The sequence below is a fragment of the Carlito syrichta genome, unplaced genomic scaffold (genome assembly GCF_000164805.1).
Source record: "Carlito syrichta isolate Samal-C Ts95f unplaced genomic scaffold, Tarsius_syrichta-2.0.1 Scaffold307339, whole genome shotgun sequence".
In the NCBI taxonomy this organism is placed as follows: Eukaryota; Metazoa; Chordata; class Mammalia; order Primates; family Tarsiidae; genus Carlito; species Carlito syrichta.
The window spans coordinates 363,873-387,549 of record NW_007251435.1 but is presented as its reverse complement, the minus strand read 5'-3'; the positions used below and the strand labels follow the sequence as shown (position 1 = coordinate 387,549).

The following is a 23,677-nucleotide window of genomic DNA, read 5'->3' as shown; positions in this document are numbered from 1 at the left end:
TTTCTCCAACAGATATGCTTTGCTGCAACCTTAAGAGTTAGTTCTGCAAACTCAGCTTAAAAGTGGTGCTCTGCAGATCTGACATTGCCAGAAACTTTTTGGAAGCTTTGTTTTATTTTTTGAGGTTTTTAAAAAAATTTGTTTTTGTGTTGGAGTCTAACTCTGTCATCAGAAGCTTTACAACAATTTTGTATTTAAGTTACCAATGACTATATTCAATTCAAGTATCACCATTGTGCACTTTAGAGCAACCAAGCGGGCAAGTCTTGTGGTAAAGGTTGAAAACGAACTGAAGGCAGAGCACAGTGTGAACTGTGGCTGGTGCTATGATACTGACAGTTGCTGAAATAAACAGAATGGGGGAGTTTTAGGCCACTTACAGCCTGTAATTAAATTTCTTGATTTGGGATTTAAAGTTTCCTAGTTAGAAACATTCTTGTGATCAATCTTTTCTATACTAGCTGTCAATCAAAAACAAATGTGCTGGATTTAGTGATTAATGAAGACCTTGAGAAACAGTATTAGTTCTTTAAAGTGTATTAAAATGGGTGGTCAGTACTGCTTACTTTGACTCCAAGTGGCCAGATGTGTGTCAACAGCAGAAGTTCTGCAGCTAACAATACTACTTAAATTATTTAGTGATGTCTTCTCAGCTGCTCTGATTGCCTGTCAAAGGACTGTGTCTTGGTGAAGCCTGTTATGTCTGACAATTTCCACTTTTCTTTCAACAATGTCAAGGTGTCATGCCCAAGGCAAAACCTTATAGTCCCAAGTCAGAGTTTTATCTTCAGTTGGAATTTCAGGTGAAGCAGTGTCTGTATCTGGGTCTATGAAGCTGACTGGCATGCTCACAGGACTTCAACAACACCAGCAACTCCCCCCACTTGGCAATTACGTAGCTAGATTTTTTTTTAATAAAAGTGTTTCCTTATTCTTAAAGGAAATGCAACAGTTTAAAAGGCAGCATTGAAATTTTCCAGTTAGATGGATCACAATAACATGATTCCTGTTTTTTTCCCCCTCATTTTATATCTTCTTCCATAAAGAGGTTTAACTACTTTAAAACCAAATTTTTGTTGTTATTTTTTCTTTTTCTTTTTTTTTTTTGAGTTGGAGTCTCACTCTGTCGCCCCAGACTAGAGTGCGCAGCCTCGACCTGCTGGGCTCCGGCGATCTTTCCGCCTCAGCTTTCCAAGTAACCGGAACTACAGACATGCGCTACTACACCCAGCTAATTTTAATGTAGTGTAGAGATGAAGTCTCGCTAAGTTGCCCGGGTGGGTCCTGAAACTGCAGGCTCGGGCAATTCACTCGCCTCGGCCTCCCAAAGTGCTGGGATTAGAGGTTGAACCACCGAGCACAGCCTTGTTTTGTTATTTTCAAATGGCTACAGCATAGAGAATAAGCTTTAATTTCAGACATTGAAAAACAAGACAAAATGATCAACTAGGTATATTATAGCACTGATATGACATAAAACATAAGAGGTAGATCTGCTAATAGCCACAGAGTTGCAAATTCCAATTATGCTGGGTGTCTCTGAAACATCAATTTTTACATAAATGCTTATTCAGCAGCACATCATAAACCACAGGGTCACAAAAACTTCTTGTCATGTAAATATAGAGTTGGTAGCTACAACTGTCAAATTTAGCAACAAATAATTGTTCTCAAGAGCAAAATCACTGTATTCACAGGATTCATAAGAAAACCTTAAACTAAATTATTAGACACAAGGCACTGGCTAAATTCAGAACTGACCGGCAGTATAATAGAACTTAATTTTTACAGTATTTAAATATTTTCATGCATTGTATAACTGAAGTTTTTGGTCTGTTTAGTTTATTTGACTCACACCTCCTCTATTTATTATAAGAAAAGCCCTCGTATGGTAAGGGAAAGCCAAATGAACTGTCCTGAAATTTTGCATCATGGTTAAATCATAATATTTGATTTATTTCTCAAACCAAACACCACCATTTGGGTTCTCATTTGTAGATTATACAATAACAAGTGTTTTTGCTGCTAATTATCAATGTATATACTATCACAAGGATAAAAAGTTGATTTCAGGTGGTGGGGATACTTCATGAACACACAATGCAGGAGGGGCAGGTAGAGTGGTCAGTCAGATTAATAACTACCTTTCACCTCATTTTTCTTAAAAAAACAAAAGCAAAAATAAAGTTTCAATTGCTTTAAATTTTCCAGACTGAAAATGGGGGCACAAAGAGTATGTTCAAATGTGCAAGCAAACTGCTTCTTCCACATCCTCACAATGCATTAATATTTTCTAAGATAGCATTTGCTTTGTGGCTCAGGGATGAACACGTTTCACATCAGGTGATAAGCAAGCAAACCATTATTTGTTCAGCAGGAAACAGGCTTTTTGTATACTCTAGTTACAGGAAGCTTTTTTCCAAGAAAACAAATGGGAGGGGGGCAGGAATCTGACCTTGTAAAGTACACACAGAATCCTAGAAGGAAAACCATTAAGCCATTGAGCTAAAGATAATTAAGAAAAATCCAGGTCACCAGTGATTTCCATCGAGTGTGGCACAGATACAGTTTAAGTGTGTTACTTAGTTGCTAAAAAGAAAGCGCTTGACTTGGGACCTTCAAGAGCAGCTGTTTCTGCTTCTGTTTAACACATCCATCATATTTACACTCAGCTTTCACACTGTTCTCACAACACAAACAAGGATCTTTGAAGAATTGACCGCTGTCTTACAGGTCACCTCAGGGTGCAGATGACTCTCCAGTGAGGTGCTAGACAACTTTATTCAACAAAAGACCACTGATGGTGGTGACTGAATTGCTCATTCAACAAACTGCTCTAAATGGCCTCAGTATCAGGGTGTGCACGCCGCCACACCCTTAGCTGACTTAATGCTGCAGAACCTCAGTTTTACAGTGCTCAGCAGCACTGTTATGGTGTGCCTGCATCCTACACTGTATATAGATTCTTTATGCAGAAGTATATCTGAAGCGTCTAAAAAGATAATGGTGTGAATCAAATGGATGAGTTTTAAAAAATGCATGATGGTTGATAGCCCAGGAAGCTGCAGGTGAAATGTAGCTAGAAGTCAGAATCTTGGGGCAAAAGAAAGAATCGTTTTATCGGCTGTGTGTTGGAATGGTTTAGTTTTATACCCTCCTTAGGCAGAACCAAACAAAGTTCCCTCAGATTAATGTTTTGGCAATTAATGTTTTTCTTGCTGGAGGGTCATAAAAGGAGGTGGAGAATCAGCTTATGTGGCATGTTGGCATGTTCAGGGGAGGAAAATAGTACTTGAGCTAAAACTAAGGCCAGTAGGTGAAGAAAAACAAGACATTTTTTGGTTTTGTATTTGTACCAAGACTACTCACACATACCGGAAAAATGACAAAAGTGTTTTATCACCTTTTCCTAAAAAAAATAAAAATAAAAAGATTTTCCTTTGAAACTATAGCACAGGATTTAATCTTGGGTAATTGCCACCATGTGGTAAAAAATGATCTGGGTTTTATAATAATTTATAGAGCAGAAAAAAGTCATAAAAATGCTAAATGGTACAGAGCTACAAATATGGTGATGTATGTGCAGAGGGGTCAAATTAGGTTTTTATTGCAGGCAGGTGTTATGTTTGTGAAAAGTGATTCAATTTGTTATACATTCAAATGCAAATTATAACTACTTTACGATGAGATTTTTTGTACTGCCATTTCTTAGCACCCTAATTTTTGTGGGTTCTGTAAGTTACAAGTTAGAGCTATTCTCAACCTCTTAAATCTACTTCCTTCAAAAAATTAAGGAGCAACAATTTAATGAGCGTTATGTAAAGGATGTTGATACTTTTAGCTTTAGTTAACCTGACACACTTCCCTGGGTATAACCATGGCCTTTCTGAGAACTGGAAAATACTGCACAATTTTAAAAGTCAGATTATAATGCCATTCCTAATAACTTTAAATAAGTTGTGCCAGGAGGATGAAATACGGTAGGCTAGAACCAATCATGTCTGCCTAGCCACAAAAACAGGGACAACTTAAAGATCTGCAGAGATCAAAGGAAACAGGGTAACCACTTTTATTAGCTGGCTGAAGTGGCCACAGACTCATGGGGCTTCAGAAGGGGGATAGGACAACCCATTCACTCTGACTGGCCATTCACAGACACTCCAGAGCTCACTGTAAATACTGGAACATGACAAGTATGGAACCAGTGGCAGGTCTGAGCTTGCTTATGACACTCCGACCAGCACTGGGACAGACAGCGAAGAGTTATGCAGAATCCCACAGCTAGCGCTTTTACCCTGAAAAACCATCCATTAGGTTAATACGACAACAATATAAATCAAGGCTGACACAGCTGAGCGCTGGCTCACAGCTAACCATCTGGATATGGGGTTCTGCCAGTCCTTAGCTGACTGTTTGCATTAGTTAAATGTTAAGGTATGATTCACATGCAACCCTTCCTTGTCAAAAAGAGAAAAGGGTAATTTCCTGTAACCAGCACAAATTGTAAACCTGTTAAGAAAAGCCCAGTGTTTTCTGGATTTGAGATTATACGTACACATCTTTCTTTATAAACATCTTAAGGGGAGAGGAGGAAGAGGACAGATGAGATAAAGCCATGAGCTAACACCCAACAGGCCCATTCCTCATTGTCTGTGTGGCAGGCAGCATTCATCAGAAAGTTGTTCTGCTGGGATGATCATAGCAAATTTGAACTTGTAGATCTTTAATTTCCTTATTTGTTCTGCCAGGCTTATGGTAGGTTCTTTTTGTTTTCTTGGTGGAATAATTCATCAGTGCTTCTTGAGAGGCTCAAATAGGATCATTGGCCAGATGCCAAAGAGAAACTGTTTGGAAACAAGTTAGGACAAAATAAGAAAAGATACAATTGTTCCACCTTACCCCTGAAAAAGAATGAGAAAGAATTCACCGGCTATGACTATGACTATGACTGTAGTGCTCAGTAGGTTTGCTAGTGATTGTTCTGGCATGAGTAGCCTGAGCATAGCATATTCCTTCTAGACTTGTTCCGGATCTCAGAAAGTACTTTAATTTATTTAAATGTATTAAAAGCTTCTACTTTGTCAAGCATGGAACTGGGCATAGAAATCATCTCTGATCTAAAACAACTCTGCAATGTAGTTGTTAAGGTTCCATTTTACTGTGGAAGAAATTAAGGCTTAAAGAGAAGCGACATGTACAAGCTCACATGATAGTTAAGTGAAAGACTTAAGGTTCAGTGCCTCTGGTTCCAAAGCCTGTGTTCGCTTCACTGCCTCTATAACCCCTTCTCCCTCCACCTTCATCCTGTCCTCCTAACACCCTTCCCCCAACACACACATGAACTAAAAAGTGAACTTACCTTCACTTTTGGCCTGTACCTCAGGTAAAGTGTTCTTGTATACAAACTGAAAGAAAAGGGGGAGGGAGAAAACACTTCAGACTCATTTTTAATTCAAGCAAACTGGTTTGCTGACAAATTCAAGCATAGGGCAGAGGCATTCTGTATATACAAAAATCCAACAACATCAGAATATCCTTTGTTTGTTCACCAGTCATTTTTTGGAGCACTGACTCTGTGTAGAACACTTTACAAAATGCCTAAGGAACACAGAGAAATGCTCAGTTCGTAGGCTGTGAGCTCAGGATGTTTGTTGTTTAGTGGTGAGCACTGAACTTGCTTGGTATGACTCAGATCACAATTAGCTCTTCCATCTTTGAAGATACACGGTAGTAAGGATTAGAGTATTTTTAGAATATTTTGGAAATAGGTATATCAGCTCTACAAGGATTAAATATAGGTATGAGATAATGAGGAAGCTAACAAAAAGTCTCCTTCATTGTACTCTTTATTTTGTTTTATTTTATTTTGAGTTGGAGTCTCACTCTGTCGCTCAGACTGGAGTGCAGTGGCCGCTCCCAGTCACCGCAGCCTCGACCTGCTGGGCTCCGGCGATCCTTCCGCCTCAGCCTTCCAAGTAGCTGGAACTACAGGCACGCGCTACCACGCCTGGCTAATTTTTTATTTATTGTAGAGATGAGGTCTTGCCAAGTTGCCCAGGCGGGTCTCGAACCCGCGGGCTCAGGCAATCCACTCACCTCAGCCTCCCAAAGGCGCGAGATAACAGGCTGAGCCACCGAGCCCGGCTTCATTGTACTCTTTTTTTTTTTAAAGCAAATCACCTCTCAAGATAAAATCAAATTCTGAAATCAGTGCATAAAGCGAAGTATAGTTGAATTTATCCCTGAAAAATTTATTAAACTGTCTGTAACATACATGAGAAATACGTTTTATGAATAGTACACTATTTAGATGTATTGAATAGTAATATGCAAATATGAGTACACATGCAAAACATACAGTATACACTGAGTACCCCAATCTGAAATCTAATCCAAACATCTAAAATGCTCCAAAATATGAAATTTTTTGAGGACTAACATGATGCCACAAGGGGAAAGTTCCACACCTGACCTCATATGACAGGTTGCAGTCAAAATACTTATGGAAGGGCTAAAGCAGTGTGCTTTCATAACAGAACAAGGAATCATGTCAGTTTATGAAATCAGAGACTTCTTTTTTTTTTTGAGTTGGAGTCTCACTCTGTTGCCCAAGCTGGAGTGCACCGCAGCCTTAACCTGCTGGGCTCAGGTGATCCTTCTGCCTCAGCCTTCCAAGTAGCTGGAACCACAGGCATGCACCACCATGCCCAGCTAATTTTTTGATTTATTGTAGAGATGAGATCTCGCCATGTTGCTCAGGCTGGACTTGAACCCCTGAACTTAGGCAATCCTCTTGCCTCCACTTCCCAAAGTGCTGGGATTACACGTCTGAGCCACTGCGCTTGGCTGAAATCAGACTTCTAAGAAAAAAACTGTTAATGAGGCAGAAGACTCTGGAGGAAACATTTTAAAACACCATCAGGCAGAATGCCTCCTCATCTACCTCCTGGTCCCTCAATTGCTGTTGATGTTTCTTACCACTACCACCCTCTTAAAAAAGCAAGATACAGTGTAAACTGTAAATACAGTGTAAACTGTAAATCAAAATATCGGAGGAGGTAGAGACTGAGAGCCTGTCGCTGTTGGTTGGTCCTGTTGTTTAACAGCTAACACAGTGCTGTCACTGTGCTGCTTGGTTACCCTGAACACGCTATTTTTTCATGGTATTCATATTTTTTACTGTTAAGTACTTATGTATGAATAGGCATAAGAAAACAATTGCTTATCGGCAGCAAATAAGTTCAGAGTCAGGAATGATGATGCTAGACTGTCCACATGGGTGGCTGAGGTACTCACATCTTTGCTTCCGATGGGTCAGTGTACACAAACTGTGTCTCATGCACAATATTATTAAAAATATTGTATAAAATTATCTTCAGCTATGTGTATATATGAAACATAAATGAATTTCGTGTTTAGACATGGGTCCTATCCCCAAGATATCTTGTTATGTCTATGCAAATACTCCAAAATCCAAAAGAAACCTCTGAAATCTGAAACATTTCTGATTCCGATCATTTTGGATTAGGGATACTCAATCTGTATTTTAAACAAGAGAAAGAAAAGATGAGAGAGCATGAGAGTTGAATTTGTGAAATTTAATGTGGCTGTAATGCCACTTTACTGTACCCAAGATTGGAACCTGGGAGCGTCAAATACTGTTTTACTAAGAATAGTTTATTTTGGCCGGGCTCGGTAGCTCAGCCTGTAATCCCAGCGCTTTGGGAGGCCGAGGTGAGTGGATTGCCTGAGCCTGCGGGTTCGAGACCCACCTGGGTAACTTGGCGAGACTTCATCTCTACAATAAATAAAAAAATTAGCCGGGCATGGTAGCACACGCCTGTAGTTCCAGCTACTCGGAAGGCTGAGGCGGAAGGATTGCTGGAGCCCAGCAGGTCGAGGCTGTGGTGGCCGGGAGCGGTCACTGCACTCCAGTCTGGGCGACGGAGTGAGATTCCAGCTCAAAAAAAGAATAGTTTATTTTAAAATACAACCTCAGTTTTAGCAGTTTTTTCAGACGTTTGTCTCCAAAATAAAGTTGCCATCTTTTTCCTTCTTTTCAGGAAAGGGCCCAGAATGGGGCAGAGAAGCCCTGGATTCAATACTTGGGGTTACCTCCCCTGCTACTATTTAAGCATCCACTTCTTAAACTACTCTAAGTAGGTGGGTGTTACTATTCCTGTTTTGCATATGAAACAGTCTCAGAAAGGTCAAATATTCAAGGCATTACAGTTAGCAAATAGAAGCAAGATTTTCGGGTTCTAACCTTGAGCCAATACACTGTACTCTAACTGGCCAGTGTGACCTGGGCAAGTCACTTCTCTCTGGGCCCCAGTTTTCTTCATGATCAAATAAAGAAGTTATGTTAGATGATTTCTAAGTTCTCCAAAATTGGTTTAGGGAGACAGAAAGTTCTGGAGTACAGTGGCACAATCATGGCTCACCACAGCCTTGACTTCCTGGGCTCAGGTGGTCCTTCCACCTCAGCCTCCCGAGTACCTGGGACTACAGGCATGTGCCACCACGCCTGGCTAATTTTTAATTTTTTTTTTTTTTGTAGAGACAAGGTCTTGCTATGTTGCCCAGGCTGGTTTCAAATTCCTAGGTTCAAGTGACTCTACTACCTTGGCCTCCCAAAGTGCTGGGATTATAGGTGTGAGTAAACTTTTTATTATGGAAAATTTCAAACATAAACAGAAATACCTATCACATAAAGTTGTTAAAAATATTTTTCTCATATCTTTCTTAGTATCCATAGTAATGTTTCTTTTTATATTCCTGATACTGGTTATTTACTTATTCTCATTATTCTGTTTTTCTTTTTTTTTTGAGTTGGAGTCTCACTCCGTCGCCCAGACTGTACCAGTTGAAGAGTGGCACAATTCAGGATAAGGTACAAAATTATATTTATTCCAGTAGCTTTAGGAGTACAAGTGGTTTTTGGTTACATGGCTGCTTTGTGTATAGTGTGAAGAAGTCTGGGCTGTACCCACCACTCCCATTAGTGCACACTGTACCCGACAGGTAATTTGCATCCCTACCCCCTTCCCTTTCCATCCTCCCCCTTCTGAGTCTCCAGCATCCTTTACGCCATTCCATATGCCTTTGCAGACCCTTAGCTTAGCTTCCACTTATAAGTGAGAGTATGTGGTATTTGGCTTTCTGATCCTGTGTTACTTCATTTAGGCCGATGGTCTCCAATTCCACCCAAGTTGCTGCAAAATACATTATTTCATTCTTTCTTATGGCTGAATAGTATGCCACATATACATTTTTTCTTTCTTTCTTTTTTTTTTTTGAGTAGAAGTCTCACTCTGTCACCCAGGTTGGAGAGCAGTGGCATAGCTCTTGGTCACTGCAGCCTTGAGCTGCTGGGCTCGGGCGACCTTCTGCCTCAGTCTTCCATATACCACATTTTCATTATCTACTAATTGTTGATGGGCATTTCGATTGATTACACATTTCTGCAATTGTGAGTTGTGCTGCTATAAACATCTGGATGCAGGTGTCTTTTTTGCAAAATGACCTCTCTTTCATTGGGTAGATACCAAGTAGTGGATTGCTGGATCAAATGGTAGATCTACTTTTAGTTTGAGAAATTTCCGTACTGATTTCCACAGAGGTTATACTAATTTATACCAAAAGCGTGTAAGTATTCCCTTTTCACTGCTTCTGTGCCAACATCTATCGTTTTTTGATTTTTTAAATAATGACCATTCTGACTGGTGTACAGTGGTACCTCACTGCAGTTTTAACTTGTATTTCACTGATGATGAGTAATGGTGAGCATTTTTTTCATATGTTTCTTGGCCATTTACATTCCTGATATGGGTTGTTTATGCCTTTCCCTTTCCTTCTTGTTTAGTTACACCAAATGTGCCAGTTACTAACTTATTGTAGCTCAGTTCCAAGTCCACACTTTTAAAAAAAGTTCTGGCCAGGCTCAGTGGTTCAGCTTGCAATCCCAGCCACTTTGGGAAACTGAGCTGAGTGGACTGCCTGAGGCTGTGGGTTCGAGACTAGCCCAGGAAACTTGGTAAGACCTCGTCTCTACAATAAAATCAAAAGTTAGCCAGGCGTTGGTAGTGTGTGCCTGTACTTCCGGCTACTTGGAAGGTTGAGGTGAAGGATAGCTGGAGACCAGCAGGTCGACACTGGGGTGGCCGTGAATGTGCCACTGCACTCCAGCCTAGGCGACAGAGTAAGATTCCAACTCAAAAAAACAAAAGTTTTATTGAGGTATAATTGATATACAAAAACTACACATATTTAACGTATACAACTTGATGAGTTTGGACATATGCATATACTTATGAAACCATCACTACAATCAAGGTAATACACATCTCTCTCACCTCCAGGAATTTCCTTGTGTCACTTTTTATTTTTGTGGTAAGAACACTTAACATGAAATCTACCCTCTTAATACCATTTTTAGGTGCACAGTACAGTATTATTATCTGTAGGCACTATGTTTTACAGCAGATCTCTAAGATGTATTCATCTTGCATAACTGAAATTTCATACTAATTAACAACTATCAATTTCCTCCTCTCCTCAACCCCTGGCAACCATTCTACAGTTTGCTTCTCTGAGTTTGACTATTTTGGAGTCGACAAATAAATGGAATCACGCAGCATTTGTCCTTCTGTGACTGGCTTATTTCACTCAGCATAACCTCAAAGTTCATCTATATTGTTACAAACATCAGGATTTCCTTGGGGGGTTTTTTGCATGTGTGTGAGAGAGTAGGGTTTAAGTGGGAGGGGACCTGAAGGGGTTGCCCAGGATTTCCTTGTTTTTAAGGTTGAGTTATATTTCAGTGTCTGTTTATATCACATTTTCTTTATCTGTCAATGACTTTTAAGTTGTTTCCATATCTTGGCTATTGTTTATAATGCTGCATTGGAATATGGGAGTATATACATCTTTTCAAGATCCTGATTTCAATTATTTTGGATGTATATCCATGTCGGATTTCTGGATTATATGGTAGTTTTAATTTTTTGAGAAATCATTGCACTGTTTTCCCATAGCCACTGCACCATTTTACATTCCTACCAAAAGTGCACAGGGATTCCAATTTCTCCATATCCTCAGCAACACTTGTTATCTTTTATTTTTATCATAAGAGCCACTTCCAAGTGATATTTCATTGTGGTTTTAATTTGCATTTTCTTAATCATTAGTGATGTTGAATACATTTTCATATACCTATTGCCATTTCTATGTTTTCTTTGCAGAAATACCTATTCAATTCCTCTGACAATTTTTTTTAATTAGTTTTTTTTAAAGGAGTTCCTTATATACTCTGGATATTAACCCCTTATCAGATACATGCTTTACAAATATTTTCTCCCATTTCACAGGTCTCCTTTTCTGTGGACAAGTTTTCTAGTTTGATTTAGTTCTGTCTGTTTTTCCTTTTGCTGTCTGTACTTTTAGTGTCATATCCAAGAAGTCAATGACAAGATCAAAGTCAAGAAGCTTTCAACTTATGTTTTCTTTTAGAAGTTTTACAGTTTCAGGTCTTACATTTAAGTCTTTGATTCATTTTGAGTTGATTTTTGTGTACAGTGTAAGAAAAGGGTACAGTTTCACTCTTTTGCATGTGGATATCCAGTTTTTTCAACACCAGTTTTTGAAGACACTGTCATTTTCCCATTTTGCATTCTTGGCACTTGTGTCAAACAGCAGTTGACACAAGTATGTATGGATTTATTTCTGGGCTCTTCATTCTGTCCCATTGGTCCATGTCTGTCTTTACGTCAGCACCACCATGTTTTACTTACTTAAGCTTGATATTACAGGCATACCTTTGAGATATTGCGGGCTTGGTTCCAGTATATTGAAATGAGGAATATCACAATAAAACAAGTAACATGAATATTTTTGTTTCCCAGTGTATATAAAAGTTATATTTACACTATACTGTAGGCTATTATGTGTTCAATAGCTTTATGTGTAAAGAAAGGTACCTTAATTTAAAAATACTTTATTGCTAAAAAAAATGCCAACAATCACCTGAGCCTTCAGTTGTAAACTTTTTGCTGGTGGAGTGTCTTGTTTTCATGTTGATGGCTATTGGCTGATCAGGATTGTTGTTACTGAAGGTTGGGGTGGCTGTGCAAATTTCTTAAAATAAGACAACAATGAAATTGGCTGTATAGATGACTCTTGTTTTCACAAAAGAATTCTCTGTAGCATGTGATACTGTTTGATAGCATTTTACACACGTAGAATACGGGGACTGGAAAAGAGTGAGAGAAACTGGGGAATGGTCTGTCAATAGAGAAGTCAGAACATACAACATTTACTAAGTTTGCTATCTTACATATGCATGGTTTGCAGTGCCCTGAAACAATTAAAATAGTAATATAAAAGGCCACTATAACTGATATAAGATTGACAAAGTTTGAAATATTGCAAGAATTACAAAAATAAGACACAGAGAGACATAAAGTGAGCACATGCTGTTGAAAAAATGGCACCCACAGACTTGCTGGATGCAGGGTTGCCACAAATCTTCAACTGGTAAAAAAACACAGTATCTGCAGAGCACAATAAAACGAAGTATGCCTGTATATTTTGAAACCAGGAAGTGTGATGCTTCAGTCTTTTTTTCAAGATTTATTTGGCTATTTGTGGCCTGCTGTGGTTCCATATTAATGTTAAATTTTTTTTTTTTAATTTCTGTAAAACTTGCCTTTGGAATTCTGAATGAGATTGCATTGAATCTGTAGATGGTTTTAGGTAGTATAAACATTTAAACAACTTTGTCTTCCAATCCATGAACACAGGATGTCTTTCCATTTGTGTCTTGTTCAATTTTTTTCATGAGGGTTTTAACCTAGCTAGAGGTCTGTTTATTTAGTCATGACCCAGTCTCGATAGGTTGTATGTTTTGAAATTGCCCATTTCTTCTAGGCTATCCAGTTTGATGGCATATAGTTGTCAACAGTATAGTCTTTTATGATTCTTTTTATTTCTGTGGCATCATTGTAATGCCTTTTATTTCTGATATTATTTATTTGAGTCTTCTCTCTTTTTTTCCTAGTCTAGCTAAAAGTTTGTCAATTCTGTTGATCTTTTAATATACCAACTCTTAATTTTGCAGATTTTTTTTCTATTTTGTTTAACTTTTGCTCTAATTTTTCTCTCTTTCTGCAAAATTTGGGTTTAATTTGTTCTTCTTTTTCTAGTGCCTTGAGGTGCAAAGTTTCATCATTTGAGAGCTTTCTTCCTTTTAAATGTGGCATCAATTTTTACAAACTTCCCTCTTAGTACTGCTTTTGCTGCAACTTGTAAGTTCTGGTATTTTCTATTTTCGTTTGTATTTGTCTTAAGGTGTTTTCTTTCTTTCTTTTCTTTTCTTTTTTTTTTAAGAGACAAGGTTTCACTCTGTTGGCCAGGCTGGAGTGCAGTGGTGTGATTATAGCTTACTGTAGTCTTGAACTCCAAGCTCAAGAGATCGTCCTGCCTTAGCCTCCTGAGTAGCTGGGACTACAGGTATGTACCACCAAGCCTGGTTAATTAATTTTTTTTTTTTTTTTTTGTAGAAGCAGAGGTCTTGCTATGTGCTTAGGCTGGTCCTGAACTCCTGGCCTCAAGTTATCCTCCTGCCTCAGCCTCCCAAAGTGCTTGGATTATAGGCATGATCATAATGCCCAGACTCAAGGTATTTTGATTTCTTCTTTGACCCAATGGTTGTTCAAGAGTGTGCTGTTTAATTTCCATGTCTGTGAATTTTGTAGTTTTAAAAAAATATTTATACCATCCTATCCAAAGTAAAGAGGGGGAAAAAACCTCTAATACTAAGCTAAAAAGTCTCTATTTCCTACCTGAAAAGGATATGAAGATAAGAACCAAGGCCAGTTAAAATATGCCACCATGCATGAAACTGTGTGGTAATGCCTATGATAGGTGGTACCTTCTTTCGAAAGTTCCTGTATGGGGAGAGGGAAAAAAAAATTACTGTTAAAATTTAAAAATATTTAGCATCTAATGCTGACAGTCTTTGAGCATTTTGAAATATCAGTCTCAAATACGGCAATTATTTAATTTTCTTGAGTCTCCTATAGTCTGTCACACTTTATCCAAAGTATATTTTTGAGGAATAGAATTCCTAGCACAAGTTCCATGAAGAAATGACTCTAGAGTCAAATAAGTATGGGAAACATTATACAGTTTACTGCCCTCTTGGAGTTTTTAATGTATATGAACAGATTAAAGTCTTTGAAAAGTCCTATCATACATGAGTTTATCTTTATTTTTTCAGGTAACCTACTAATCCATGGAACTCTTTTGTCAAATAATACTTGTAAAGTTTTATTTTATATACTTTTCTCCCTCATCTGGTGTAGTTTAGGCCTGGCCTGAGAGAGCATGACATCACCACATTTATAGGGTAATACTTACTGACAATGGAACAAGAGTTTTCTGGAACATACTTTGGGAAACACTAGTGTAGTCAGCTATCCACTCAAGAAACTGTATACATGCTTTTCTTATGTCTACATACAACCACCAATTTAGCACAGTTCCATATATTCTATACAGTCCTTTTAATTTTTTATGTTTTTATAGAGACAAGGTCTCACTATGTTGCCCGGGTTGGTCTTGAACTCCTGGCCTCAAGCAATTCTCCCATCTTGGCCTCCCAAAGTGCTGGGATTACAGGTGCAAGCCACTGTACCTGGCCAAAATCCTTTTATACCTCTGATTTCACGTCAGAGTAGGGATTCTTTGAGAAGGGTATTATTAGCTTTGCTTTATAGATTAGGAACCTGAAGTTCAGAGACTGAGTTGTCCAAATCACTCGGCTAATAGCACAGGTGGTTCTCAAATTTCAGGCCTTCGGCTAAATATATACCATATTAACATCTATTAGAGGAGAAAAACAATGTAAAACACCAAGTTATCTTTCTAGATACCCCCCATGTATTTTTGTAACAATTACCTTCTCTAAGAACCTGTTTTGTTTCTTAGTTATGCTCACCCTGGGTGATCATCTCCCTCAGCAATGTAAATGCTACAGTGGGGATTCTGCTGGGTTTTCCTGATTCAAAACCAGATCTTAGTTTTATAAGCAAGGTGGGTTATTTGTCTATATCTAAGGTCTATATTTACTTATTTAACTTTTTACCATGGAACATTTTAATCATGTGCAAAAAGGAGACAGAATAATCAGGTATCCATGATCCAACTTCAACAATTACCAATTTATGGTCAATCTGTGTCATATAAACCCTCACTCACTTCTACCTCTCATATTATTTTGAAGCAAGTTCCAGATATTGCATCATTTTATCTCTAAATATTTTAGTATGTATCTCTAAAAGATGAAAATCTCCCTAAAACATAACCATAATACCATTTTCACCTAAAATATTAGCAATAATCCCTTATATCATCAAATATTCAATTACTGATCAAAGTTCCAAATTTTTCATAAGCTTTTTTTTCTTCTTCTTCTTCTTTTTTTTTTTTAGTTGGAGTCTCACTTTGTCGCCCAGACTGGAGAGCAGTGGCACGCTCCTGGCCACCACAGCCTCGACCTGCTGGGCTCCGGCGATCCTTCCGCCTCAGCCTTCCAAGTAGCTGGAACTACAGGCACGTGCTATCACGCCCGGCTAATTTTTTTGGATTTATTGTAGAGATGAGGTCTCGCCAAGTTGCCCAGGTGGGTCTCGAACCTGCAGACACAGGCAATTCACTCACCTCGCCCTCCCAAAGCTCGGGATTACAGGTTAAGCCATCAGGTCCGGCCTCTTCTTCTTAACAGTTGGTTTGTTTGAATCAGGATCCAGAAAAGGCCAACACATTGGATTTGGTTGATATATCTCTTATGCCTCTTAACTGACACATTCCTCTTCCCCACTTTTTAAACTTTTCCCCCTCCTCTGCAATTTATTTGCTGAAGAGAACAGGTAGTCCTGTAGACTTCTCATAGTCTGAATTTTGTTGATTGCCTCCCTGTGGTGCTGTGTAATATATTCCTCTATCCCTATTTATGCAAAACTGCTAGGTCACAGAATTTCGAGTTGGAATGACCCACTAGTTTACTTGTTTAACATGTTCATTTTATGAAAAATGAGGTCCAGAAAGATAGTGTTTTAGTGACAGACTAGAATCCAGAGATTCATACTCCTGTCAAAATATAATTGCTGACAGGATGGTAAAAGGAACACTTATCTTTTTCAGAAAATAACATTAAGCCTATGAAAGTACAAATTTATATACATGTACGTCATATGCTTATTACAAATCAGTCTTGTTTATTCAATAAAACAGATTAGGCAGGTTTCAAAGACATAATCAACAGTTGATTAACTGTGCCATCTAACTGTACAGTTCTGTAATGTACACACAGGCAAAACCCAAACCCTACAGAGGTTATGAAATATTCTCGGGTCCATCAAAATTTTGGATAATTTAAACAGTTATACCCAGAATTAACTTTATTCTGCTGAGCATATCTTTTAAATGTCAACAACAGTATAAAAATCATTTCAGGGCAGTAATATTTCTACATGCTTATGAAATGCTGTTTAATACCATGCTTCCAAAAATATTTCTGAAAGAATAAAAATATATCTTACCTCAGTGAATCACAAAAGATGTTATCTATGTTCCATAATAAAAATCCCAATAAAAATATACCCAAGGATGTATAACCCAGTCCTCTAAGCCATGGATAAACCCTGTGAGGGGGTGGGAAGAGAAGCAAAATAAAATTTTCTCGTCATGTCATGCTCACAGCTTGAAGACATCACTTTCTCTCTTTTTTCCCCCCACAAGGAACGGGATCTCACTGAGTTGCCCAGGGTGGAGTGCAGTGGCTATTCACAGGCACAATCATACTGAACTCCAGCCTCGAACTCCTGTACTCAAGTAGATCCTCCTTAGCCTCCCGAATAGGTGAGATAACAGGTGCACCCCACTGTGCCTGGCTAGAAGTCATCACTTTCATGAGAAGGAAAGGCATCTGTATTGAAAGCAAATCTATAGATTACATTTTCTAATACATTTAACATTAAAATACATAACTAAATTTAGCCATTAAAACATGCTGAGAGAGAATGGGCTACCAAGATGATGCTAAATGTATCATGAAGGTGATCTGAAAGTGTTTGACAACTTTTTCAGTCCTATGAAAGAGGCAGGGAGATGGTGGATTAGAATTAACATGAATTGAGACACTTGTTCCATGTCAGGCATTGTAGTTAAAAAAAAATACACCCACATGCACACACAATCTTTGAAAAATTCCTGAGACAAGTATTATTTTTTACTTCATTGATGAGGAAATCGAAGCCTGATAAGTTACCAAAAATAATAACAGTAGCTTATATATATTTTTTATAGCTTCAATGAGGTATAATGAACTTACATTAAGCTGTATACAGTATACTTAAAGTGTACATCTGATGAGTAAGTACAGTGAGTCCCCTACATACAAATATTCAAGTTGCGAACTTTCAAAGATGCAAATGTGTGTTCACAAGTCCAGGCACAAAAGTCAGTTAATGTGTCTGGCATACATTGTCACATGTGTGCATCCTCTAAAAGTGGTTGTGCTTTTGTGTACTTTACTGTACAGTACTATGATGAGAAAAAAAGAGCTACTACTGAGATGTTTTTCAAGAGGACAGATAGAATTGAAATCAGCAAGGAACCAGAACCTGCGCCCTCAATGTCAGAAGTGAGTGAAACTGCAACTTGCCCTCTGACTGCTATTGCTGACAATCCTTCAGTTCTTTCATCTCCCACCTCTTCTCCCTCCTCCAGTCAGTAACTCTTCTTGCTTGTTCACTTGATGTCAGCCACTATCTGGCAGCTGTTGTACTAGACTGTATGATTAAAAATATCTTTTGTGTGTGCTTTAAAAAAGTGTATTATTTTTGTGAAAAGTATTATAAACCTAATACAGTACAGTACTATATAGCTGATTGTGTTAATTTGGTACCTAGGCTAACTTTCTTGGACTTATGAACAAATTGAACATATGATGCACTCTCAGAATGGAACTTGCTCACATGTAGGGGACTTACTGTACGTCTTTATATACTCATGAAACAACCACCACAATCAGATTAATAAACACATGTATCACCTCCAAAAGCTTAGTTTGCATTTTTCAGAATGTTATATAAATGGAATCGTACCATATACTTTATTTTAGTGCATTTCACTTGACAAAATTATTTTGAAATTCACCTATGTTGTTATGTAAATCAATATTTCATTTCCTTTAATTCCAAGTAGTACTCCATTGTATAGATATAGCACAATTTCTTTACCTGTCAAAATACTGGTAGATATTTGTGTTGTTTCCAGTTTTGTTTAGTTTTGTTTTTTGAGTTGGAGTCTCACTCTGTTGCCCAAACTGGAGTGCAGTGGCATGCTCCTGGCCACTGCAGCCTCCACTTGCTGGGCTCTGGCAATCCTTCCGCCTCAGCCTTCCAAGTAGCCGGAACTACAGGCGTGCGCTACCATGCCTGACTAATTTTTGATTTATTGCAGAGACGAGGTCTCGCCAAGTTGCCCAGGTGGATCTCGAACCGACGGGCTCAGGCAATCCACTCGCCTCAGCCTCCCAAAGTGCTGGGATTACAGGCTGAGTCACCAAGCCCTTTTTCCAGTTTTTGACCATTACAAATAAAGCAGCTACAAACGTTCATAAACAATACTTTGTATGGACACATGCTTTCATTTCTCTTGGGTAAATGGCTAGGAGAGGAATGGCTGGGTTGTATGGCAGGTGAATATTTAGCTTTTTATGACACTGCTAAGCTGTTTTCCTAAATGACTGTATCATTTTACACTCCCACCAGCTGTATATGAGTGTTATAAATGACATCCTTACTACCATGGTATGACATCAGTCTTTTTCATTTTAGTTGTTCTAGTTGGTGTGTATATGGTATCTCATTGTGTTTTTAATTTGCATTTTCCAACTGAATAATGTTATTGAGCATCTTTTCATGTACTTACTATCCATATTTCTTCTTTGATATATCATTGTTTGCCTTATTATTGACTTATAAGAATCCTATATTCTACATGTAAGTCCTCTGTTGGATATACATTCTACAAATATTTTCTCCAAGTATGTGGCTTGCCTTTCATTTTCTGAACACTGCCTTTTGAAGAACAAAAGTCTGCAATTTTCATGAAGCTCAACTGATATTTTCTCAATAGTTTATGCTTTTTGTGTCCTAATTAATAAATCTTTGCCTAACCAAAAGCCAAAAAGGCATCTCCTATATTTTCTTCTACAAGTTTTATAATTTTAGCTTTTACATTTAGAGATATGATTTGCTTCTATTAACTTTTATAATGGTGTGAAGTTGAACATCATTTTTTCTAAATAAGAATATTCAGTTGTTCCAGCACAATTTGTTGAAACAATGACCTTTTCCCCACTAAATTATCTTAGCATGTTTATTGAAAAATCAGGTCAATATGGGTGTGTGGGTCTATATTTGAATGTCCTATTGAACTATATTTCATCCTTACCACCAGTTCAACATTAGTGCAGCATAGAGTAAAACAAGTAGTGTAAGTCCTTTAACTTTGTTCTTTTTCAAAAACTATTTTGGCTATTCTAGATCCTTTGTATACTCATGTTAATGTCAGGATTAGTTTCTTAACTTTTATCAAAAAGCCTGCAGATTTTGATTCTGATTGCATTGACCCTAGAGATTGATTTGGGAGAATTGGCATTTTAGCAACATTGAGTTTTCTAATCCATAAAATGGTATATTTCTCTATTTATTTAGGTCTTTGATTTTTCTCAACAAAAACCTGTACACTGCAGTTTTCGATGTATTGATCTACACATTTTGTTAAATTTAATCATAAATTTAACATTTAATATATCTTGATGTTAAGCTTTTTTTGAGTCGGAGTCTTACTCTGCTGCCCAGGCTAGAGTGCAGTGGCATGCTTACAGCCACCGCAACTTTGATCTGCTGGGCTCAGGCAATCCTTCTGCTTCAGTCTTCCAAGTAGCTGGAACTACAGGCATGTGCCACCATGCCCAGCTAATTTTTTGATTTATTGTAGAGACTAGGTCTTACCAAGTTGCCCAGGCTGGTCTCAAACTCCTGGGTTCAGGCAATCCTCTTGCCTCCACCTCCCAAAGTGCTGGAATTACAGGTATGAGCCACCACAGCCAGCTTGATGTTAAACATTTACTGTACTTTGATGTTATTGTGAATTGTACTTTTAAAAATTTACTTTCCAATCATTCACTGCTAGTACACAGAAGTATGAATTTTGAATACTGTCTAGAATTTTGTGACCCTGCTAAATTTCACTTATCACTTCTAGTAGTTTTCTTGTACGTGTTCTGTAATATTTTCTGTACATGATCATGTCATCTGCAAGTACCATGTTTTTAGGACTTTCACAAGTATAATGTTGAATAGAAATGGTGACAGTATATATCCTAGTTTTATTCTTGATTTTAGAGAAATTTTTCTTTAATGTATCATGACTTAACTGTGGTATATGCTTGTAGTGCTTATAGGCTAAAAAAGCTCCCTTCTATTACTAGTTTGTAAAGGTTTTTATTTTTTTTTTTTACTTCTCCATAAGTAGTTCTAAAGTTGTAAAGGTTTTTGTTTTTAGAGCATAAATAGTTGTTGCATTTTATAGAGTGTTTTAGTCTAAATCTTTGTTTCATCATATGGTTTCCCTCTTTTTAATTTTTCATTTTAATTTTTTTAGAGATGGGGTCTCAATTCATATTTTATTTATTTTTTGAGTTTGGGTCTCACTCCATCTGCCAGACTGGTCACAACTCACCACAGCCTTGGACTCCTGAGCTCAGGCTATTTTTCAGCCTTTGCCTCCTGAGTAACTGGGACTGCAGGCACATGCCACCACACCCAACTCATTAAAAAAAATTTTTTTTTGTAGAGATGAGGTTTTGCTATGTTGCCTAGGTTGGTCTCCAACTCCTGGGCTCAAGCGATCTAACCTGTCTCAGTCTCCCCAAATAACGGGATTGCATGCGTTAGCCACTGTGCCTGGCCTATCCTTTATTTTTTAAATATGGTGGATAGCCATAGCAGATTCTTTCAAATATTTTGTTATTTAACTATACGTATTTGTATATAAGTGAATGTAAGGAATCATTCATTTAAAAATCATCAGGAAAGCACAAACCTGGCAATGTATAGAAATGATATTATTACCACTGTTTGATGAAGGTTCTCAGGAGAAGATGAGTTTAAGAATCATAGTCTGAGCTGGGCTCGGTGGCTCAGCCTGTAATCCCGCGCCTTTGGGAGACTGAGAGTGAATTGCCTGAGCCCGCGGGTTCGAGACCCGCCTGGGCAACTTGGCGAGACCTCATCTCTACAATAAATCAAAAATCAGCTGGGCATGGTAGTGCGTGCCTGTAGTTCCAGCTACTTGGAAGGCTGAGGCGGAAGGATTGCCGGAGCCCAGCAGGTCGAGGCTGCGGTGGCCAGGAGCGGCCACTGCACTCTAGTCTGGGTGACAGAGTGAGACTTCAACTCAAAAAAAAAAAAATCATAGTCTGGCTTCAGCTTCTCAGAGAGTTTATCACAGCCTTCATCTGGGGAAGGCAAGAATGAGTCCCAAGAAACACAGGGCATCTGGCAATGTGGACCAGGTGCTGAAATACGGCAGGAAAATGATCAGTGGGAGTGGGGTGTTGTTTTCTGCTTCTAAACTTACTTACCATAGCCAATCTTCAGCTCTCAGCAGGAGGAATTCAAAGCAAAATTCTTCCATGGGGTGAAATGAATGTCTTTGGTTATCCAGGTGGCAGGGCACGAAGAAGAGAGTAAGAACATCAGCATGGTCCATGCAAGGGTAAGTACAGGTAAGATTCCGGGAACCTACTGCCCATATAGTACTGGGTGCAAGAGTGGCCACTACAGAAGGCCCTCAACACGTCTGTGTCTGAAGTCACACTGCTTTACTCTGGGGTGGCTGCCTGTTCAGTATTATCTGAGCAATCCCTTCCTTTGCCCTTCACCTTGGGAACTGTCTTCTTGTCTCTCTCTGTTGGATCGCCTGTCTTATATACCACACATTCCTCTTTTTTTGTATTAGTCTTTCATTTTCGTGAAACACAAAAGGTTCCTTCAATAAGTTCCTAGGCAATAGTTTATGAGATGAAAGGTTTTTTGAGAACTTGAATGTATGAAAAAATACTTTTCTCCATATTTTGATAGTTGAGCTGACTATAGAATTCTAGCTTAGAAATAATTTTCCTTATGAAGGTACTGATCTAGTCTTCTAGTTTCCATGTTGCCGTGGCAAGCCTAAAGCCATTCTGGTTCCTGATCCATTGTATGTATTCCTGTCTCCCAACTCTATAAATTTGTGGAAGCCTTCCTTGTTCTAGAACTCTAAAACGGATACGAGTCTACTTTCACCCATTGTGCTGGGTATCTGCAGGTTTTCTACCTAATAACTTCAATTACAAAATATTTTCCTGATTTTGGTAATTTCCATTTTCTCTGTCCCTGCCCCCTTTGTACGTTGGTTCTTCTACTCTTGCTCAACATAACCTATTCAGTAATATTCCTATCAAGTCTCTTTTATTCTCCATTTCTTTCTTTTTTTTGGTCCTATGCTCAGAGTGTCTTCTTTAATTATATCTTTTAAACGCTTCAATCTAGTTTTTAAAAAATCATATTTTAATTTTTTTTTTTAAACTAGAGACAGGGTCTTGCTCTGTCACCCAGGCTGGAGTGCAGTGGTATAACCATAGCTCACTGTAACCTCGAACTCCTGGGCTCAAACTGTCTTCCTGTTTCAACCTCCAAGGCAGCTGGGACTATAGGCCCACACCACCATGTCTGTTAAATTTTTATGGTAGAGACAAGGTCTAACTATGTTGCCCAGCTGGTCTCAAAACCCTGGACTCAAGTGATACTACCATCTTGTCCTCCCACAGTGCTGGGATTATAGGTGTGAGTCACCATACTGGCTCATATTTTTAAGACTTTTTTTGGATTCTCTGAAAGTTCCTTTTTTTATGCCATCCTAGTCTTGATTCCTAGGTTCAATATATCATTAGGAATATTAATGAATTAATGATACTTGTTTTTGAGGTTTTCTTCTTCCTGCATAAGTTGGCTCCTCCAAGTTGATTTTTTCCTCATTTGTTTTGGCCTCCATGTTTCGTATGGATTCATTCATCATATGTTTCGTATGGATTCATTCATCATATGATACCGTCTCCTCGTTGGTTTATCATTTTTTTCTCCTTTTTGGTCTAAGTTATTGAGTTACTGTGTTAAAGCATCTTTGTGTCATGGGACATTATCTACTTCTCTTTGTAATTCTGTCCATTTTTGCTTAAAATTTTCCATAAAAGTTTAGAATTGCTATTTTTTTTCTGGTAAATTGAATTTTTTATTACTAATATAGTAACACATTTGTTTTAAAGGATGTCTTCAATTTTTTTGTCTGTTACTAAAATTTCTAATCCAACATTTTTTTTAATTGAGTTTTTTTGTTTTTTTTTTTTGTTGAGTTGGAGTCTCACTCTGTCGCCCAGACTGGAGTGCAGTGGCCGCTCCCGGCCACCGCAGCCTCGACCTGCTGGGCTCTGGCGATCCTTCCGCCTCAGCCTTCCAAGTAGCTGGAATTACAGGCATGCGCTACCACGCCCGGCTGATTTTTT

At 38.3% G+C, this 23,677-nt stretch overlaps 1 protein-coding gene across 2 annotated transcripts in view; it reads right to left on the bottom strand.

Moving 5' to 3' along the window:
- Positions 1 to 4,045: 4,045 nt before the first annotated feature.
- The window catches only part of ACER3 (alkaline ceramidase 3), a 115,969-nt gene continuing 96,337 nt past the window's right edge, over positions 4,046 to 23,677 (bottom strand). For both annotated transcript variants that reach the window (XM_008064447.2, XM_021715745.1), the window contains 4 exons: positions 16,602 to 16,703; positions 13,842 to 13,946; positions 5,360 to 5,405; positions 4,046 to 4,844 (listed from right to left, as the gene is read on the bottom strand). In XM_008064447.2, coding sequence (XP_008062638.1) covers positions 4,791 to 4,844; positions 5,360 to 5,405; positions 13,842 to 13,946; positions 16,602 to 16,703 — 307 coding nt within the window. In that variant the 3' untranslated portion in view covers positions 4,046 to 4,790. The remainder of the gene's footprint in view (positions 4,845 to 5,359; positions 5,406 to 13,841; positions 13,947 to 16,601; positions 16,704 to 23,677) is intronic.